Genomic DNA, 17,013 nt, shown 5'->3' with positions numbered 1-17,013 from the left:
TTATGTGAAGAGCAAAAGGCCTGGTCTGTCTGCAGGGAAAAGAGGCGCTACGTAGCAAAATCCCCAATGCAGCACAGTATGCAGTGCCTCGCCTGAAGGCACAACAATAGAGTACGAGGCAATAACTTTGGAGTCTGTCAAAGAGTAAAAAAAAAAAACCTTTTCAAAGCATTTTAAATGTATAATTGGAGGTGGCAGCACTATAATATACTGTCTGTGTAATCAGTGAATTGTCTGCATTTTAACTTATTAAACACTTCAGTGAGCAGCTCCAGTATGCAACTTGTGCTTTTTACATTTTTGGGTGTACCACCAGTCTAGAACTGTTAAAAAACAAGACAACATTTAAAGAAGGAATGTGATAAATTTACTTGATTGTACAAAATTTCTACCTGAATTAAGTTCTTTACATCAACACAATTTTCCTAATTTGCTAATAACTATATTGAAATAATATGTTTTATTCAGGTAAAAATAATGTGCACATCTGAATGAAAGGGTCCATCTAATGCTAAACCAAATTTTCCTTGCTTTTTTTTTTAATAAAAGAGTTGCATGTTCCATATAAACACAGTTAAAGTTTTAGACTGTATCATTTACTCCCATGTTAGGAAACCAAGCTGCAAAAAATGACATATCATGAATTCTTTGTTTTTGTGATTTCAGAAAAACCAACACATTTACATATATCTGCCTGTTTAGCCTACAGTAATTTCACCCCTCCCATTCGTATAATTGACATATAATTGACATTATAAAGAGTGTTTCAGCCTAGTCTGTTTTCTAAATGAGGTACAATACAAGGCAGACAGCTCATATATATATATATATATATATAATATATATATATATATATATATATATATACATGTATATATATACATATATATGTACACACACACACACACATAAATATGTCTATATATATTATATATATATATATATATAGAGAGAGAGAGAGAGAGAGAGAGAGAGAGAGATAGATAGATAGACAGACAGTTGAATAATTCTATAGGTTAGAGAGAAAGTGCAGAACATTAATTTGTGTGTGTGTGATAAATACAATGCTCCTCACAAGCCAGATAGAATGTTGCACACTGACCTCCAGGTATCCCAGGATGCAATAGTTCTGTGGTCCATTTAGTCCACAAGTGGATGAGGCAGAGAGCTGGGCAGCACGGCCCACCATAAGATCGCCCAGGCTCGGGTGGCACAGACCCCCCTCACAGCCTTCCTGAAGATCAGCAGGCACCAGCAACACTATGAAAGATGAAGAATAAGTATTTCAGCTGTAGTGTTGATGAAATGAACCTACACATTTTTCAGTACGATATAATTATTATTTATTGTTGTCTACGAGCTACACATGCTACTAATGAAACCACCTCTTCAGACCCAGCTGAAAGAGGATAAAAAAGAGAAACATTAAAGGTAAATTTCACCACTCTTCATTTGTCAGCAGTTAGCTTAAAGCAAAACATATTCTGCCAATTAACTCATAGTTTCAAACAAAAACAGTTCTCAAATTCAGAAGAGAGCAAGTGCCAGCAAGAAGATAATGGATAACCATCGTATTTCGGCAAGTGATTGCATGTTTGTTCTGATGAGGCATCTAGAGGTAAGTTCTCTGTTAGCTTCCAGCAATGTCAGAGCAAACAGGCACAGACTCACTAAGGAGCAGAAGTGTAGATATCTCCTCTCGGGCCATAGCTGCTGTGGCTCTGAAAACTGTGGGCTAGTGGAAGGAAGGGTAAAGAAAAGATAAACAACTGGTGGGAGAATATCAACTAAATAAAGAGCACTACATCTTTATGGTGGTCATTTTAAAACCTTTTTTTCTTGTAGTTTTACACTATATAATTTTACTAGCTGCACTTTATATTATGTGAACATTTCATGACAAACGAACCATTAGAAACAGTCTTGTTACAACAGGGATGGTTGTATTTGTATTGTTTCTGGTCTCTGCTTAAAGGGGAACTGCATCAATTTTCTAAAATATCTGCAAAAAAAAAGTCTTTGAGACGTAAACAAAGTCATTCAGGGTGGTTTCATAAGGAACGCTCCATTTTAGAGAAAATAAGCAAATAAGAATTGTTCAGAGTGGTGGTGACAAGAACCAAAGGTCTGAGGAGTTTAAGGCTCTAAAGGCTGCCTCACAGTAATGTATTATAAAAATTGTTGAAAATATGTTGCCTTGACATTATTTAATTATAGTTTTGAGAAGGTTTTGCCCTAAAACACATTTCTAAAATCCATTTTTGGTGAAGAGGCACATACAGGGCATTGTGAGGCAAAGTAGTCCCCTAAGAAAACTTAACACCTGATTCCTGTCACCACCACTGTAAAGAAATCTGAGTGAGTAGGTTTCTTTACAGTGCACCAGGTAATATCACACCATTCTGAATGACTTTTTTTAACATCTCAGTGACTGAATTGTGCAGAAATAATGAAAAATCAATTAAATTCCCCCTTAATTGAGCTGTATGCTTTATATTTGTTTATATAATTTTGTTATAGAAATGCTCTTTTCATTAATGTAATGCTGAAATTAGGAATTTCAAAACTGTGCCTATGACTCAAAAAGATGCAGTCAGTTAAGTAGTTTATTTTGCCAAACTGACTGGAATGTCTCTCAAATGTCAGCGGCCTCAAGCCATCCAATTCCATGTGCATGTGCAGCCCTGTGAGCTCTCCAGTCAAGAAGGAGCAGCAGCAGCCTTCAGCTGTAAGGAGTGAAATATTGCTTTGAGAGTTCTGCTTTGCACATACTGAAGAATCTGAAACCAGATCGATACTTTTTAGACATTTGCAGACTTTCCACAAGGCTCTTGAGTCCATAAACACAAAGGCTGAGAAAAGTCTTTTATTCTGCCTGACATCACGTATCTGCATCATTATAAAGTGTGACAGGCATGTTAAACACAAGCTTCAGCAGAAACATTTATTTCCAAGACTGAGTTTCTCATACACACCGATGCAACTTGCATGCGTAAATCCAAATATAACTGCAAACCACCATCCAGAAAATATGTATGCATGTCCATGAACTTATACATAATGTACAATATACATGCATGTAGTCCCACCCTCAATTGGTCATTCCTATAGTTCTGTGAGAAGACCTGTTATTTGATATTTTTTCTCCCAGTAAAACTTGCTAATGGTGTATGCTTACAGCCTTTAGGAACTGAACAAAGAACCATAGGATTGCCCTAATATATTCTACAGCTGACTATATACTGGTAAAATAGATGAGAGACTATTATACACTAGATACAGCAGGAACAAAAGTTCTGAGGCTTTATTGAAAATCTAGGGGTTTTTTTAATTATACCTGAAAATAAGCAAAACAACTTTTTAGAACTTGAACATTTTTAAACAAAGCACAGTTATGATGAACAAAATGAAAAAATATACAAGGTTCTGCACTTTTATGCAAATTTGTGACACTGACCATCTTAAAGAGGAATTTCTTTATCAGTCAATTGTTAAGATGTAAATGGTCATTCAGAATAAAATGAGGTGTGAAATGGTCCACTGTAGTCAAACATCTTAATTAAGATTTCTTTACAATTGTGGTGATAGGAACCAGGGGCTGCAACATCTATAACACAAACACAGTCTTTTTATTTACTATCCAAAATGACCAGTGAACCTACATGTTTTCTGTGTTTTTATATGCAATGTTGATAATGGAAAAACAGCAGTAAGTCAAAAAAAAAGTTAGACTGGGGTAGTATTTTGCCTTATAATGCTCTGCATGTACCTCTCCTATCCATTAATGGATTTTAAAACAATGTATATTAGACCAAAACTCTCAAATCACTGTCTCAGGGGTCAGGCAATGCATTTCAGAGACCTGGTTCCTATCACCACCACTGTGATCAATTCTCACACGGTAAGGTTCTTTGGAACAGAGCATTTCACATCAAACCACTCTAAATTACTTTATATCTAAGCCATTTAATTATTAGAAAAAAAAATATCAGTGGAATTTCTCTTTAAGGCCTTTGTATAAAAAGATCATATCAAATACTAAGAAATTCTGAAATTTGTGTAAACATTTAGAATATTCTACTTTTCACTCAGATTGTTATGCTCTGTATACAACTGGAAAAGAATGGAAAATGGAAGCATTTTCACTAGTGGTCTCAGACCTTTGGACCCCACAGTATGGTTCTATTACAAAATGATTTGTGCTAAATGACCCAGGTCCACTGAAACTTACCAATGATTCTGAGTCTGTCTGCAAATACGGTGCTAAGTACAAGTTAAAGACTTAAATTATATTTAAATATTTGTACTCATAACAGTTATAACTCATATTTTACAGTGTTCTAACTGAACCGAACTAGGCTTGTGTAATTACCAGGCAACGTGCCACATATTTATCACTGACACTTCAAATGAAATCTATGTCTACATTTTTTCCCCAGGTCCTTTTGTCACGCTGTGTAGAATACACAATGTGCAATTTCAAAGTACAAGAAACACGGATGCTCTTACAAAACCTTGCACAGGCTACATTATCACTGAATAGAAAACACATTTCTATGTCCTGAGTGCATTCTGATGCAAAAATCTTCATTCTGAGTCATGCTCCACCAGTCCCAACCCATAATTCTTCTGTAAACAGAACTGAGGAGTGAATCACAAAAATACATTTGGACATTCAGTCACAATCATTAAACTAAAAAGGAGAGATTTAGCATGCATACCTTTGTAGGTGATGTGAAGCTTTACAGAGCTTGCAGTTAGAGCACTCTCCTGAGAAGAGCAAGATGAAGAAGTTGTTTATGGCTATATTGTAAAATGAAACAACATTCCCCCAGAGCCTCAGTGCAAAACACACACATATACATTTACAGGACAACACTGAACAAGTCAATAAGACATTTACACATTGCAGTACAATACCAACTTAAATACAATCAACAGAAGCAGCTGTAAGAGTTTACCAGTGAACTCTCAGGTTCTACAACAACTCGGAGAGATGACTGCCCACAAAATAAGGAAAACACAGAGAATAATGTATGGTAAATATGTATAGAGCATTACATTTCAGGTAACTGATATATATATCTATATATATATATCTGTCTGATAATGGTGTGCAGAGGCAATTATAAGCATTATTATAAGCATTAGACAAGAATGTATGTATGATATCTTAAGAGTAAAACTTCTATAATTGTCACTTACATTCTAGTGATGTTCCTGTTCAGGACTGGAGTGAAGATTTCCGTGCAGCAAAAGTTCTAGCAATATTTCACTGCCTAGTGAAGTCTCCCTCCCCAGTGTGTAGGGCAGCAATGGATTGTGGAGCAACTACTGTGAAAGGTGAAGCATGTAAAGACACACCTGAATACCCGAGAGTAGATGAGCATGAGCGTGAGTGAGAGAGGAGGGAGAGGAGCCGCAGGGCTCTGTGGTAAAAAGGATTATGTTGCACAGACAGCTGATTTATGATTGTCACGGTGGAGTGTAAGGCACAAAGAGTGGGAGAAAGGATGGAGATGGCGAGGGAAGATTCACTGAGGGACGGGAACCTGCACCCTCCAGCCTCTTTTTTACAGTGGTAGTAGTAGTTAACAAGCAGGAGAGCACACTAATGCTTAGTTCATTTATCTATCAGAGCTGCTCAGTACTACTACTTCAGCCTCTCAATATATGTGTGTGCAGAATTTTTGGTGGTTGATGTAAATGGAGGATCAAAGTGGACTGCAAAGCTTACAAAATGGTTGAGATAGGATTACTTTCTGCCCTGAGAACAAAACACAAAAGAAGTGGCGAGGCTGCTTTTAGAGTATACGCTCCCAAACCGTGGAATTTCATCCCACAAGACATTTGTCAAGTATTTCCTGCAATCAATTTTAAAAAGCAGGTTAAAAAACTATAAAACACTATTCTTTCTTATTTTTAAATTTCTATAAAAATTAAAAAAAAAAAAGTTTAAATTAGTAAAAAAGTTTTATTGCATTTTTAAGCTTTGTAAGTTTTTATTTCTCTATTTTCTGTTGTCCTTTGCTGATTTTAATTTGCTTCATTATTTATAAAGCTCTCTGGTCTGAACTTTAATGTATAAAAGCAGTTATAAATACAATATATTGTTATTAGTAATAATAGTATTAATTGTTTGAATGCATAGTTGCAATACAGTTTCTCTATATGTACATAACATTAAAACTAAAAAAGTCATTCCATGCAATTCAAGACTTGTTAACAGTGCTTGGGATGACAACATATTTAAGGAATTATATTGTGAAAATTTGCTTTAACTTTTTTTTTATCTTTATCTATTTTAGAGCAGTGGTTTTCAACAAGTGAGCCACTTGGTACTGCTAGGGTACTGCAGTCATTTTTCATTTTTTTAACAATGTGTAGACACATTGTCAAAGTAAAACATTTCCTTTTTCCTGCTGGATAAATTCTTATAAACAGGGTAAGTCAAAAGCAAAGATTCTGAGGTGAAAGGAGCGTGGAGAGTTTCATTTATTCATTCAGAAGCTGGACTTGGATGTCTGTAATTCTGTTTGAGACCTATTTGAGCTGATATTGGAGTTGCTAAGATCTCCTGCGAGGAAGCAGAGGAGAAACAAACCCTGTTACCAGTGAAAGTTCACAAATATCAAACAGTGCACAAATAAAATAATGTCTCATTTTAAACATTCATAAAATCACCTTTGATGTGCAGGATATTATCAGTTATACAAGTGACTGATTTAATTTACTTTCATCTAAAAATACTGCACAAATAAATCATGTTGGGTGTGTAAAGGTCTTTAGGCTTCACAAGTCCTAGAACAGAAAATGAGTATCTATCGCTCTGTGCTGAGCGCTCAGAGGTCTTTTTAAAACAAACACACAAAAGGAGTCATTTATCACCAGCGCTGCAGACACAGACAGTTAATATCAAGAATAAAACCATATTGGTTGTACTGTTTATTAATTTTCTGATGATTTTTTTTGCCAGTGTAGTAATTGTCAATTTCCACTCTCACCATCACGCAAAAGGGCCACCAGTCTGGAAGTGTGGAGACATTATGCTTCCTATGAACAGGAGCATGCTAAAATCATTAAACTACAGACAGCTAGACCTCATCAGTACACTGTGGCAAAAACACCACAGAAATTAACTCTGAAACCTGAACTCTGAAATGCTACTATGTAGACTATGTAGTCTCAACCTCAGAGGTCAGTCTTGTGAGACTACCATGTAGATGCTGAACTAGCTGGTACATGATATACTGTCCTGTTATTTAAAGTGTAAATAAGATTCTCCTCTATGTTGTTACCATCTGTTTGTCGTTCTCTAAAGAAACTCTAAACGTATGAAACATACTGTTGAAATGAAACAAATATATGAATGAAGTCTAAAATGTTTTGCTTCGTTTAAAGTGAGGAAAACTGCCAAGGCTTCTGCAAAATGGACCATGACCCGAAGTGTGCACAGACATTCTTCTTTCACAATGTAAAATGAACAGTGAAATAAATGAGCAAGATTTTTAAACCGAAGACAAAAGAGTAGATGTGTAAGATTTCAGTTAATGTGTGGAACTGTGCATTACCAAACTAGAAAAGAACATTTTCAGAAGAAGAACTGTTAAATCAACCAGCGCTGCTACAACGAGTGAGTCAGCAGCCTGCACAGGCAGGAGACGTCAGTCAACATGGAAATATTAAAATGTGTATTTACGTATATGGCTTGTGTGGCATATGTTATGCATTTATTAAACGTATGCGGATGCTCGTCAGCTGTTTGAGAAATTCAACCACAAGACCTGCTAGGGGACTTTACTATACAACAGAACTCTGTGACACTGAGAGCTCAGAGAGATGGAGTGCTGCCAGATAATCTATTGTTAAATACATAAAACTCTCAGTGCACAGGCACCCAATTCTGTGATCACTGCTTGCAAAATACATCTTGAAGTAAAGAGACCATCTTTCAAGGCAGTTCCTTTACAGTATCTGTTACAGGCAGAGGCAGCAGCACATCCTCAGTAATGAGAAGCTACGTTTGAGTGATTCTATCAACCTTGGGCCACAAGCATGATCATTTAACTAGGCCTGTCACAATTATTACATTTCCGCTAGACTACAATTAATTTGCACAGTTGATGGCTTTCACAATCATATATTTATTTAACAAACAGAACGTGAATTTAGTTTCCGAAATATCCAAAGTTTTAACTTCCGACTGGTGTCGTAACATGTTAAGATGGCAGCGATGAGAAATTTCGTTTATTTATGCTTTAGCTGTTTCTATCTTCATTTGGGATTGTATTGACAGCCAGGAAGCGAAAAAGCTAATCAGCCAACACCCCAACATCCATTGCAACACAGTGTGCATTCTGACCCACAACAACAATCTATGGACCAGTGGTTACACAAAAAGAAAAGATGCCTGGTGTCTAGTTTACGCAAATAGGCAGTTAAAAAAAACTACCTAAAACAATTGATTTTTATTTAGAATTATTTTTGTATCCAATGTCCATTTTGCTGTTGCAGTTTTGGCATATTTGGAATAAACAATGGCCTGTTTAGGTCATGGCAAAACGTTAAGTAAAAATGAAATAAAAACACAGCTGGCCCACGGATCTGCTGAGATTTTTTAATTTGGCCCTTTTAGTAGTTGAGTTTGACACCCCTGCTCTAGACCTTGAGGTCCAAGATATGTCACTGACTGAATATGAACAGCAGCCTAAACAAGGGGGTGTTATCTGTACCAGGTCTTACTGCTTTCACAGCAAAACTGCAACAGGGTAAAACCTTCCTATTGTCTCCTGAGCTTCAAGCTCTATAATGACCAAAAAATGTTCATTTGAATTGTTCTTAGATTAGTGCCAACAAACTACTAGAATCCCATCTGGGCATTAGCAGAAATAAGTACAATTGTAGGGCTGTTTTTTTCCATTGTGTGGATGAGCAAAAAAAGACTATTTGTATTGTTAATCGCAACTTGATTTTTGGAAAGTAATTATCAGATAAAATTTCACGAATGTGGTTAATGTCTTAATTCTTGCAATGAATGTCAAATGTCTAATTTCTTGCCCAGATTTTCATCTTCTCTTTGGACTTTTGTGCTCAGTTCTGATTAATTTCACTGTCATTGTATTTTGACGCTGTGAAAATAAAGGATCTCAATTTTTTCTGCTTTTTATTTTTCTGTATCATTTGAGCACAGCAGCCGTCCTTTACATTTTGTGGACATTTCATGATTAATGGGCAAAAGAAATGCTTGGAATAAAATCTCTTTAGATTAACTTACATAAAAAGTAAAGAATAGTTTTGTCTCATTTGGCAAAACTAGCATTTTGGAGATACTTGCTTTTTTCTTTTTTTTGGCAAGTGACAAACTGTTGTTTCATCTATTTGTTTTTAGGTCATGTGTTGCTAGTGCATCTAGCATATCTGCACTCTCAGTGTTACACCATCCTACTACTAATGCTCACCTGAGGTCAGAAGGTCATCTTCTTTTGGAATGACTTGAAAATCATTGATTCTGTTAAATTAAATGGCCAAAGCTAACATCATATAGCCTACACATCCCTACTACTCAACTTCAGAATGCTACTAACTGAATTTCCATTCAGGAGCTCAGTTCATGATATACATACATGACATTTGTGGTATATAATGCGTGTTATAATATTCTACTATCATTACATTTAGCAAAGAAATGTACATAACTGCTTTTCTTTACCACCTTCTCGAGTGCCCTATTTTTGCTAGAAAAATATGGAGTGACATTCTTGCAGCCTTTTCTGGAGCAGTGCTACACTTGCCTTGAGGTGGACAAAGATCAGCTCCTTCTACAGCACTTGTTCACCACACATGTACACTGTGTCAGTGGCTGCAAATCAAGAATGCCTCAGGATATTAAGTCACGTTTTCAGATATTGCTCCAAAGTAAACAGACAAGTAAGATTAAACTGAGTCAGTTTATTAAAGGTGAAATTGTATTTCCTCTATCAAATAATTGTTAAGGTCAGCATTTGTTGCTTATATCATTAAGAAATATTGTTGATTCTAAAAAGTCATTAACAATATTGTGCATATTCATTTGTTTTATGTGCATCATTTAATCATTGCCTTTTTTCAAAACTATAAGCATTCACATGTGCATGTAAATTTGAAGAATACACCATATTCTGTTGATTCCTTTCTTTTTTTCATTTTACATAATATTTTAGGCATAATTAGACTGTCAAACTAATATTTGGTTAATATTTTAAACCTGGAATGCAGATGATATAAGGCACAATGGTTGTTAGACAAAACTGTGACAGTGAAACTGATGAAGACTTTTCACCCGTGAATTTCAAAAGTGAGATTCACAACATATTTGCTCTCAGTGGTTGGACCCGGGTGCCACTGTGGCACTGCTGTAGAGATGCTGCTCCAGAAAGGCCAGGGTTTTGTGCCAGGAGTCTTCCTGAGCTCGACTGTGAGGCACAGTGTGTCCTCCCCACAGCACGACCACTGCAACAAAAACCACAACATCCATCAAATCTAAATTCAGAATACACGTGCAGTGAATAGTACAGGGGATGATGGCTGGTGTGCCAGATCTATACAGACGGATCTATTTAAAATAAGTAAAAAGGGCTGAACTAAATCATCTAAAAATTGTTGCACTCCAGGAAGCTGCACTTGAAATAGCATAGTGCCCATACACAGAGTTTTCTCAACTGATTGGTCTACTTGAAAAACTTGAAACTGATCAGGATCTTTACTACTCAAACCTCAATACATATTCAAACTGAAGGTTTACCTTTATTCCTTGTCTCTGACAACATGAAGTTGCTGGCCCTGAAATGAGGACTGTAGGGTGGCTCGATGAGGTGGCCGGTTTCGGGGTAGGAGAGAATGGTCAACAGGTGACTATTCCCAGCTTGCTCCATCATCTGCTTCATCTAGGAGTGGAAGAAAGAGGCACTGGTTTTTTAACCCTGGTTTGTACTCCATAACAACACTGCACATTTTCTCTAGATTAACAGATTAGCCTTAATGTTTCATCTTATTATGAATTATTGAGCTGAATAGCAGAAATCATTAAAACAGCAATGGTATGGTCTCCAGGACTGTGAGTGTGACATTCCAGTTCATGCAAATGTCAATTACTTTAAAGAGGTCATAACGATAAATTAACATATTAATCAGTAAAAGACAGATCAGGAAATGACACTAGTGCATCTTCTTACATCCTCTGCAGACTCTGATGCCGGCCAGTTTTGATCATCCTCGCCAACAATCAATAAAACAGGGCATTTGATGCGACCCATCTGGTCAAAACAGAGTTACACAAACAGAGATTGCATAACTGTGTGCATCCTGAACTGCTGAACATCAGAAAATGTATAAAATGATGATCAATAGAATGTGGCAGAGACTCTTCCGGGAATCCTCACTTCAACTTTCTTTGAAGGGTCGTCTGGTATCGGCAGCAGCAGATCTCGCCAAATGATTCTCTGCTCTTCATCATAACGGGTGTTCTTGACATTCCTTAAAATCAAAAGAATGCAAGAAAAATTTGCAATCAAAACAGAAATTAAAAACAGAAAGAATATACAAACCCAACCGATCTTGCATGCTGGGCTAGAAAGATCAATAAATCTGTACCGGCCACTCAGGCCACCAAGCTAATGAGTCTTGAGACCAAAATTAAGAATGTCTGGCCAGAATTATACAAAGATGTTTACTGTATATACATTGTATTGAATTAAATTAACAAACATGTTTAAGTACCATAAACTGGTCAGGTTTTGGTTTAAAAAATGAAATAATTATTTGGCACTCACGTGAGACAATCAAAAGTAGTAGTTTTTTTATTAATGGTGACCATTTGTAAATGTGTGAAAACTGGTAATCTCTAAGTAAAAATCTCTATGTAAAATGTACATTATTAAAAATGAGCACACTGTTTAATATTATAATGTAAAAGCAATTAAAATAATGCAGAGACGTACCAGTAAACACCAAAAAGAAGCAGGTATGTTGCACCACAAGTTCAGGCTCTCTTAGCTCATTATGTAATATTTAGTCTTTGTCATATCAAAACTCCTCATAACTCCTTTTTTGGCTTTTTTAATTTTTAACACCATTCACAAAATACCAGATGTCAATTAAATTTTGTGAGGAATGGACCATTAGAAATGATCTAATGAACAAAATCTCATTATATTTATATACACACATTACAGTTAATACATTACAGTTTTTCTTTCTCTTTCAAAGTTACTACTTTGAAGACAAATGAGAATTTGTTACACTGGCAACAATAGGCAAAACATCCAATTAATGCCTGTCATGTGTGGAAAGACTGGTTCCTGGCTGATCTCATTTGACTAAATGTTGAGTACAACAGTGGTGCCAATAGTCCAACTGCCACAAATGTATTTTGTCAAATGGTTAAAACAAGTGATTAGATTTGAATCAACCACTCAGAAAGCGTATATAAAGAAATGGCCAGTGTAGCTTTTCTTGAACGTACACATACTAATCACTCAGCCTTCATGCAAAGTCAGTAATGTCACTTACTTTTTGATCTCATCAAAGACATCAGCCAAAGATCCGTTGACAGGCATAACATGGCTTCCACTAACACAGACTACACACTTTGGCTGAAAAAGAGTGTAAAAGTTTAAAAAAAAATCTGGTTAATAGGTTGTCATGCTATATGCCATTTACGGCAACAACATTTAGAGACATTAAATATCTATACTCGGCACTAAAAGGAAGGAACCTCATAAGAACAAACGTGTGTAGTTTTATAGTAGATGATGATACACCAGCTTTAAAACACACACTGACAAAATCACTAAGATACACAGATAGTCTTCTGACAAATGAGCAATTCCCTCAATAAAGGATGGGCTTTGAGAACAAGGGCGAAGATTACCAAAGTGTTTACAAAGCTATAATAAAGATAAATGTGAAAAGAGCTTAAGCTGGTCAACCTTTATCACGGAGGAATATGCTGCCATGCCCAGGGTCACAGAGACACCAAAGGACAAACCCATCATGGCCACTCTGTCAGGACACACCTGTGGGTGTTGCTTCAGCAGACTGAAGGCAGCCTGGGAGAGATAAGAGACAACACAATGCAGCAGTGCATAACCTTGTATCTCTTTTTGTACAATTACAGTACCTACATGTCATCATTTAAAAGACCAATACCTCAAAGTAGTCACTGCCCACATTGTGTGGCTTGCCATCAGCACCCATAAGGCCTATGTACTGCAAAGATAACGAGACGTAGCCTCGTGAGGCCAGGAGAGCAGAGCGAAACTCCACCAGGCCTCCTCCTCCACCCCACAGGTCCAACAGAGCAGGGAAAGGGCCAGGACCTAGAAAGAACATTCATCCAGAAACAAACTACTTCTTTTCACATCACCCATGTTACTGGCTGTTGTACTTATCAACTAGTAAAACCAATCTCAACACATTTTTCTGATATGCTGTTTAGAGATAAGATAATTGTTAAAGCTTCCTAGATAAACAGCAATAAAAATGTAAAATATCGCTATAACTATGTAAACTAGTATCTCACCGAGAACTGTAGTACTATAGGACTGTCTAAGAACTACAGATATATACTTTCAACATCTACCTAACCACCTGTCAGTGATACCTGGGGGTATGAAAAGGGTTCCCTTTAACCCTTTCTCTCTGACTTCTACCCTCTGGACTCCAGGAGCCGTGTACCATCGCTGTGCCACAACAGAGGCAAGAGGACGTTTATCCTTGAACCCCTCATTTAGGTGGCCTTCATACAGAGATATGTACACATCAGTGGGCTTGAAGACATCCTTCTTGCGCAATCTTTCAAAAGAAAATACATTTTAAAAAAATTTAAATAGCGTTTGCATGCATGATCACCCTTTAAGCAGTACAGGAGTCCAAAAACAGGGGTGTCCCATCAAGATTTTCATTCCAAACAAGCAGGATTCAGCTGGTCTCATTCTTCAAACAATTAATCATGTTTTCTCCTGTTTTGCTGAACTGAAAACCTGCAGCCATACTGGCCCTTTGAGGATAAGACTAGACACCCCTGCCCTAAAGACTGCTAAAGTTAACCTGAGGCCTGGCTTGCTTCCAGGAATTGGTCTCATGCTCCACAGCAGGCCCATGGGCTCCACACCGCTGTATGACCCACCAAGACTGGCATCTTCAGAAACTGAGACAGAGTGAATACTCAGTTAGAGCTTGCATGTTGAACACTGACAGTGATAAAGTGAGGAAAGTATTTCATTTTCTCATTTACATGAACGCAAGCATATCTGAGAGGAAAAGAAGTCTATGTTTTATTTAATAAACTTTTGTGCTTATTCCCTTACATAACATTCAGGTGGACAGACTGGCCTAAACCCACACTCAAATAAAAGTATTGTTACTTTGACAAAATTAAGAGTCCAGAAAAGAGTACTTTTCAACAAACAAAAAAAAACACATTAAGTAGAAAAACAAAGATACCAGATCACAAAACTATGCAGGAACTGAGTTACTTACAGAACTACATTACAGTTTTTCTTTCTCCTTCAAAGTTACTACTTTGAAGACAAATGAGGATTTGTTACACTGGCAACAATAGGCAAAACATCCAATTAATAATGCCTGTCATGTGTGGAAAGACTGGTTCCTGGCTGATCTCATTTGACTAATTGTTGAGTACAACAGTGGTGCCAATAGTCCAACTGCCACAACCAAATGTATTTTGTCAAATGGTTAAGACAATGGGCTCCACACTGCAATGGGCTCCACACCGCTGTACGACCCACCAAGACTGGCATCTTCAGAAACTGAGACAGAGTGAATACTCAGTTAGAGCTTGCATGTTGAACACTAACAGTGATAAAGTGAGGAAAGTATTTCAACCAACTACCAACTAGTCACATTTTCTCATTTACACATATTCAAGCATATCTGAGAGGAAAGGAAGTCTATGTTTTACTTAATAAACTTTTGTGCTTATTCCCTTACATAACATTCAGGTAGGCAGACTGGCCTAAACCCACACTCAAATAAAAGTATTGTTACTTTGACAAAATTAAGAGTCCAGAAAAGGAGTACTTTTCAACAGCAACAACAGAAAAAAAACACATTAAGTAGAAACACAAAGATACCAGATCACAAAACTAGGCAGGAACTGAGTAACCTACAGAACTGCAGTGTAACTTTATTAAATCTAGCATCTATCAGCATGAGTGAGGTTTACTGGACTTTTTTTTTCTCTTTTTATGCACTCTCTGTCCAAAATAAAGATGATACAGCTCAAGGGCTCAAAATATGCTGTTTCCAACATACCAGAATGAAAATAAACAGAAAAATGAGGAATTAGGAACTAAATTCAATTCATCAATTTTTTAGACCAAGTGCATCAAAAACATAAGACTGGAGCCAAACCAACTCGAGGTCCTATGTTGATATATGCTCTAATTTTCTCTGCAGGTGTTTAGATAAAACTTACTCTGTACTTTTTGACCTGATACTTTTTCCTTTTTTTTTTGGAAAGGTACATACTTAAGTCAGTATTTCGCAGAAGCAGAGGTGGAAGCCCCTCCACCCACCTCTGTCAACCAGACAGACAGTTAAACAGCTACCTCTGACAGAGCCGGCCGCATCACTAAGGTAATGGCCAAACGCCTCCCAGTAGTCTCCCTCATCTGAGTGCAGAAGCGCGTGCAGAGTGACCTGCAGAGCGGGCAGTAAATGCTGACAGAGCACCTCGAACTTCTCATCCACCAGGCAGCGAGACGGATGAACAGAGAGTAAAGGACAGGGTCTCTCACCGGCCATTTTCTACGGATGAAAACAAACAAGCAATTCAGACAAACTCAGCTTAATCACACGAACGTTAAAGCGGAGCACTGGAGTGAACATGGCCCAGGTGTTGTCCCTCATCGCGGTACTCCAAGCAAAGTTCAGATTTTCTTCGTTAAAAACCCTTATCTGCAAAGTTTGTTAAGTGCAGTTAATGGGTAAACCGTTCGGCATATTCAATAAGAAAGCAGGCTGGTTATGGTCAAGGACGCCACCTGTGGACATACTTTAACGAAGAGCCACCAGTCCATGGAGATAGTGAGGCTGGAATGCCGTATACTTGAAAATGTTTGAGGAAGGGATTCAATTTCATCGAGTTCCATATTGGGTTGCCAGATACGCATACACAATTACTGCGAATTCACAGTCACCTGGCAACAGTCTAAAATAGGCGGTGAAATAGCCTAAATTTAATATTGCGCATTTTGCCCGACGTTAGATGTATACATCGTATACATACGTCTCTCACACAGCATCTTATCATTTTTCCAATACCGGGGCAACAACTGCAACCAACGCAAGACAGTTGTGGCCAGTGCTGCCGTTACACATTTTGCCAGGTCACCGTCATCTGGCAACCCACACGCCCAACATGGAAAACGCTGACATTTAATCTCCACCTTAAATTTTTGAATTTTGAGTCATTTTGAGTCAATTTATCTTTGTGTCTATTATTGCTTTAATGGATTAAATGAACTGTGTGGGATGCTGGGGGAAATGGTGTAGGGAAACATGAAACCTTTAGGCATATTCTCTACAATAATAATAAAAAGCTAAGCTATAATAATAATAGCCGACTTAGATCCACAGAAATGGTTCCTTTTTGTGATCGGACCCAAAAGAACCGGCTCCTCACAATGACTCACAGTGCCCGTAGTGCTCGTAAAAATGAGGATTTTCTTCCAACATGGCAGCCTTGTGTACTCCACCACTGCTGAGTGACGATGCCGCATAACGTCAATGATTTTGTTCCTGGCGCATTTTAGTAATTATAAATTTAGGAAATCAGTCAGTTTATTTTCATTGTAAATAATATTTTTACACTTGAAACTAAACTAACAGTTCAATATTAGCGTATATGTAATGGAAACAACCGTACTTGGAACCTTTTTAAGGTGTTAACTTCAAATAGACTTAAATATTTAGATTTGTCCTCAACTAAAATCCTCAACCCTGAGTAGTTTT

The 17,013-nt window shown here is 37.2% G+C and overlaps 2 protein-coding genes across 3 annotated transcripts in view; both read right to left on the bottom strand.

The window, feature by feature from the left end:
* Positions 1–4,955, bottom strand: part of lamb4 (laminin, beta 4) — a 31,082-nt gene extending 26,127 nt beyond the window's left edge. The window contains 3 exon segments of the mRNA XM_036576129.1: positions 1,103–1,260; positions 1,672–1,735; positions 4,722–4,955. Of these exon segments, the coding sequence (XP_036432022.1) occupies positions 1,103–1,260; positions 1,672–1,708 (195 nt within the window). The 5' untranslated portion in view covers positions 1,709–1,735; positions 4,722–4,955.
* Positions 4,956–9,928: 4,973 nt separating this feature from the next.
* Positions 9,929–16,134, bottom strand: acot19 (acyl-CoA thioesterase 19). Of its 2 annotated transcripts, none has more exons than XM_036576128.1 (11): positions 16,056–16,134; positions 15,609–15,807; positions 14,086–14,185; positions 13,640–13,830; positions 13,186–13,355; positions 12,966–13,085; positions 12,547–12,629; positions 11,418–11,511; positions 11,211–11,291; positions 10,781–10,922; positions 9,929–10,488 (listed from the first exon to the last, which is right to left on the bottom strand). In XM_036576128.1, the coding sequence occupies exons 1-11, from the start codon at positions 16,077–16,079 to the stop codon at positions 10,358–10,360; spliced, it is 1,335 nt and encodes a 444-aa protein (XP_036432021.1). In that variant the 5' UTR covers positions 16,080–16,134; the 3' UTR covers positions 9,929–10,357. The 2 variants fall into 2 exon arrangements, with proteins under 2 accessions (XP_036432021.1, XP_036432020.1); XM_036576127.1 differs by having other exon boundaries at positions 16,044–16,107.
* Between the last annotated feature and the right edge of the window lie 879 nt (positions 16,135–17,013).

This window comes from Colossoma macropomum, unplaced genomic scaffold (assembly GCF_904425465.1).
Source record: "Colossoma macropomum unplaced genomic scaffold, Colossoma_macropomum, whole genome shotgun sequence".
NCBI lineage: Eukaryota > Metazoa > Chordata > Actinopteri > Characiformes > Serrasalmidae > Colossoma > Colossoma macropomum.
This window is presented reverse-complemented; position numbering and strand designations above follow the sequence as displayed.

Coding starts and splice junctions, on each gene's coding strand:
- acot19 (XM_036576127.1), bottom strand. CDS start 16,079: ATGGACTGGTGGCTCTTCGTTAAAGTATGTCCACAG. Junction 14,186..15,608: donor TGCGGCCGGCTCTGTCAGAG/GTAGCTGTTTAA, acceptor ACTCTGTCTCAG/TTTCTGAAGATGCCAGTCTT. Junction 12,630..12,965: donor CATATTCCTCCGTGATAAAG/GTTGACCAGCTT, acceptor ACTCTTTTTCAG/CCAAAGTGTGTAGTCTGTGT.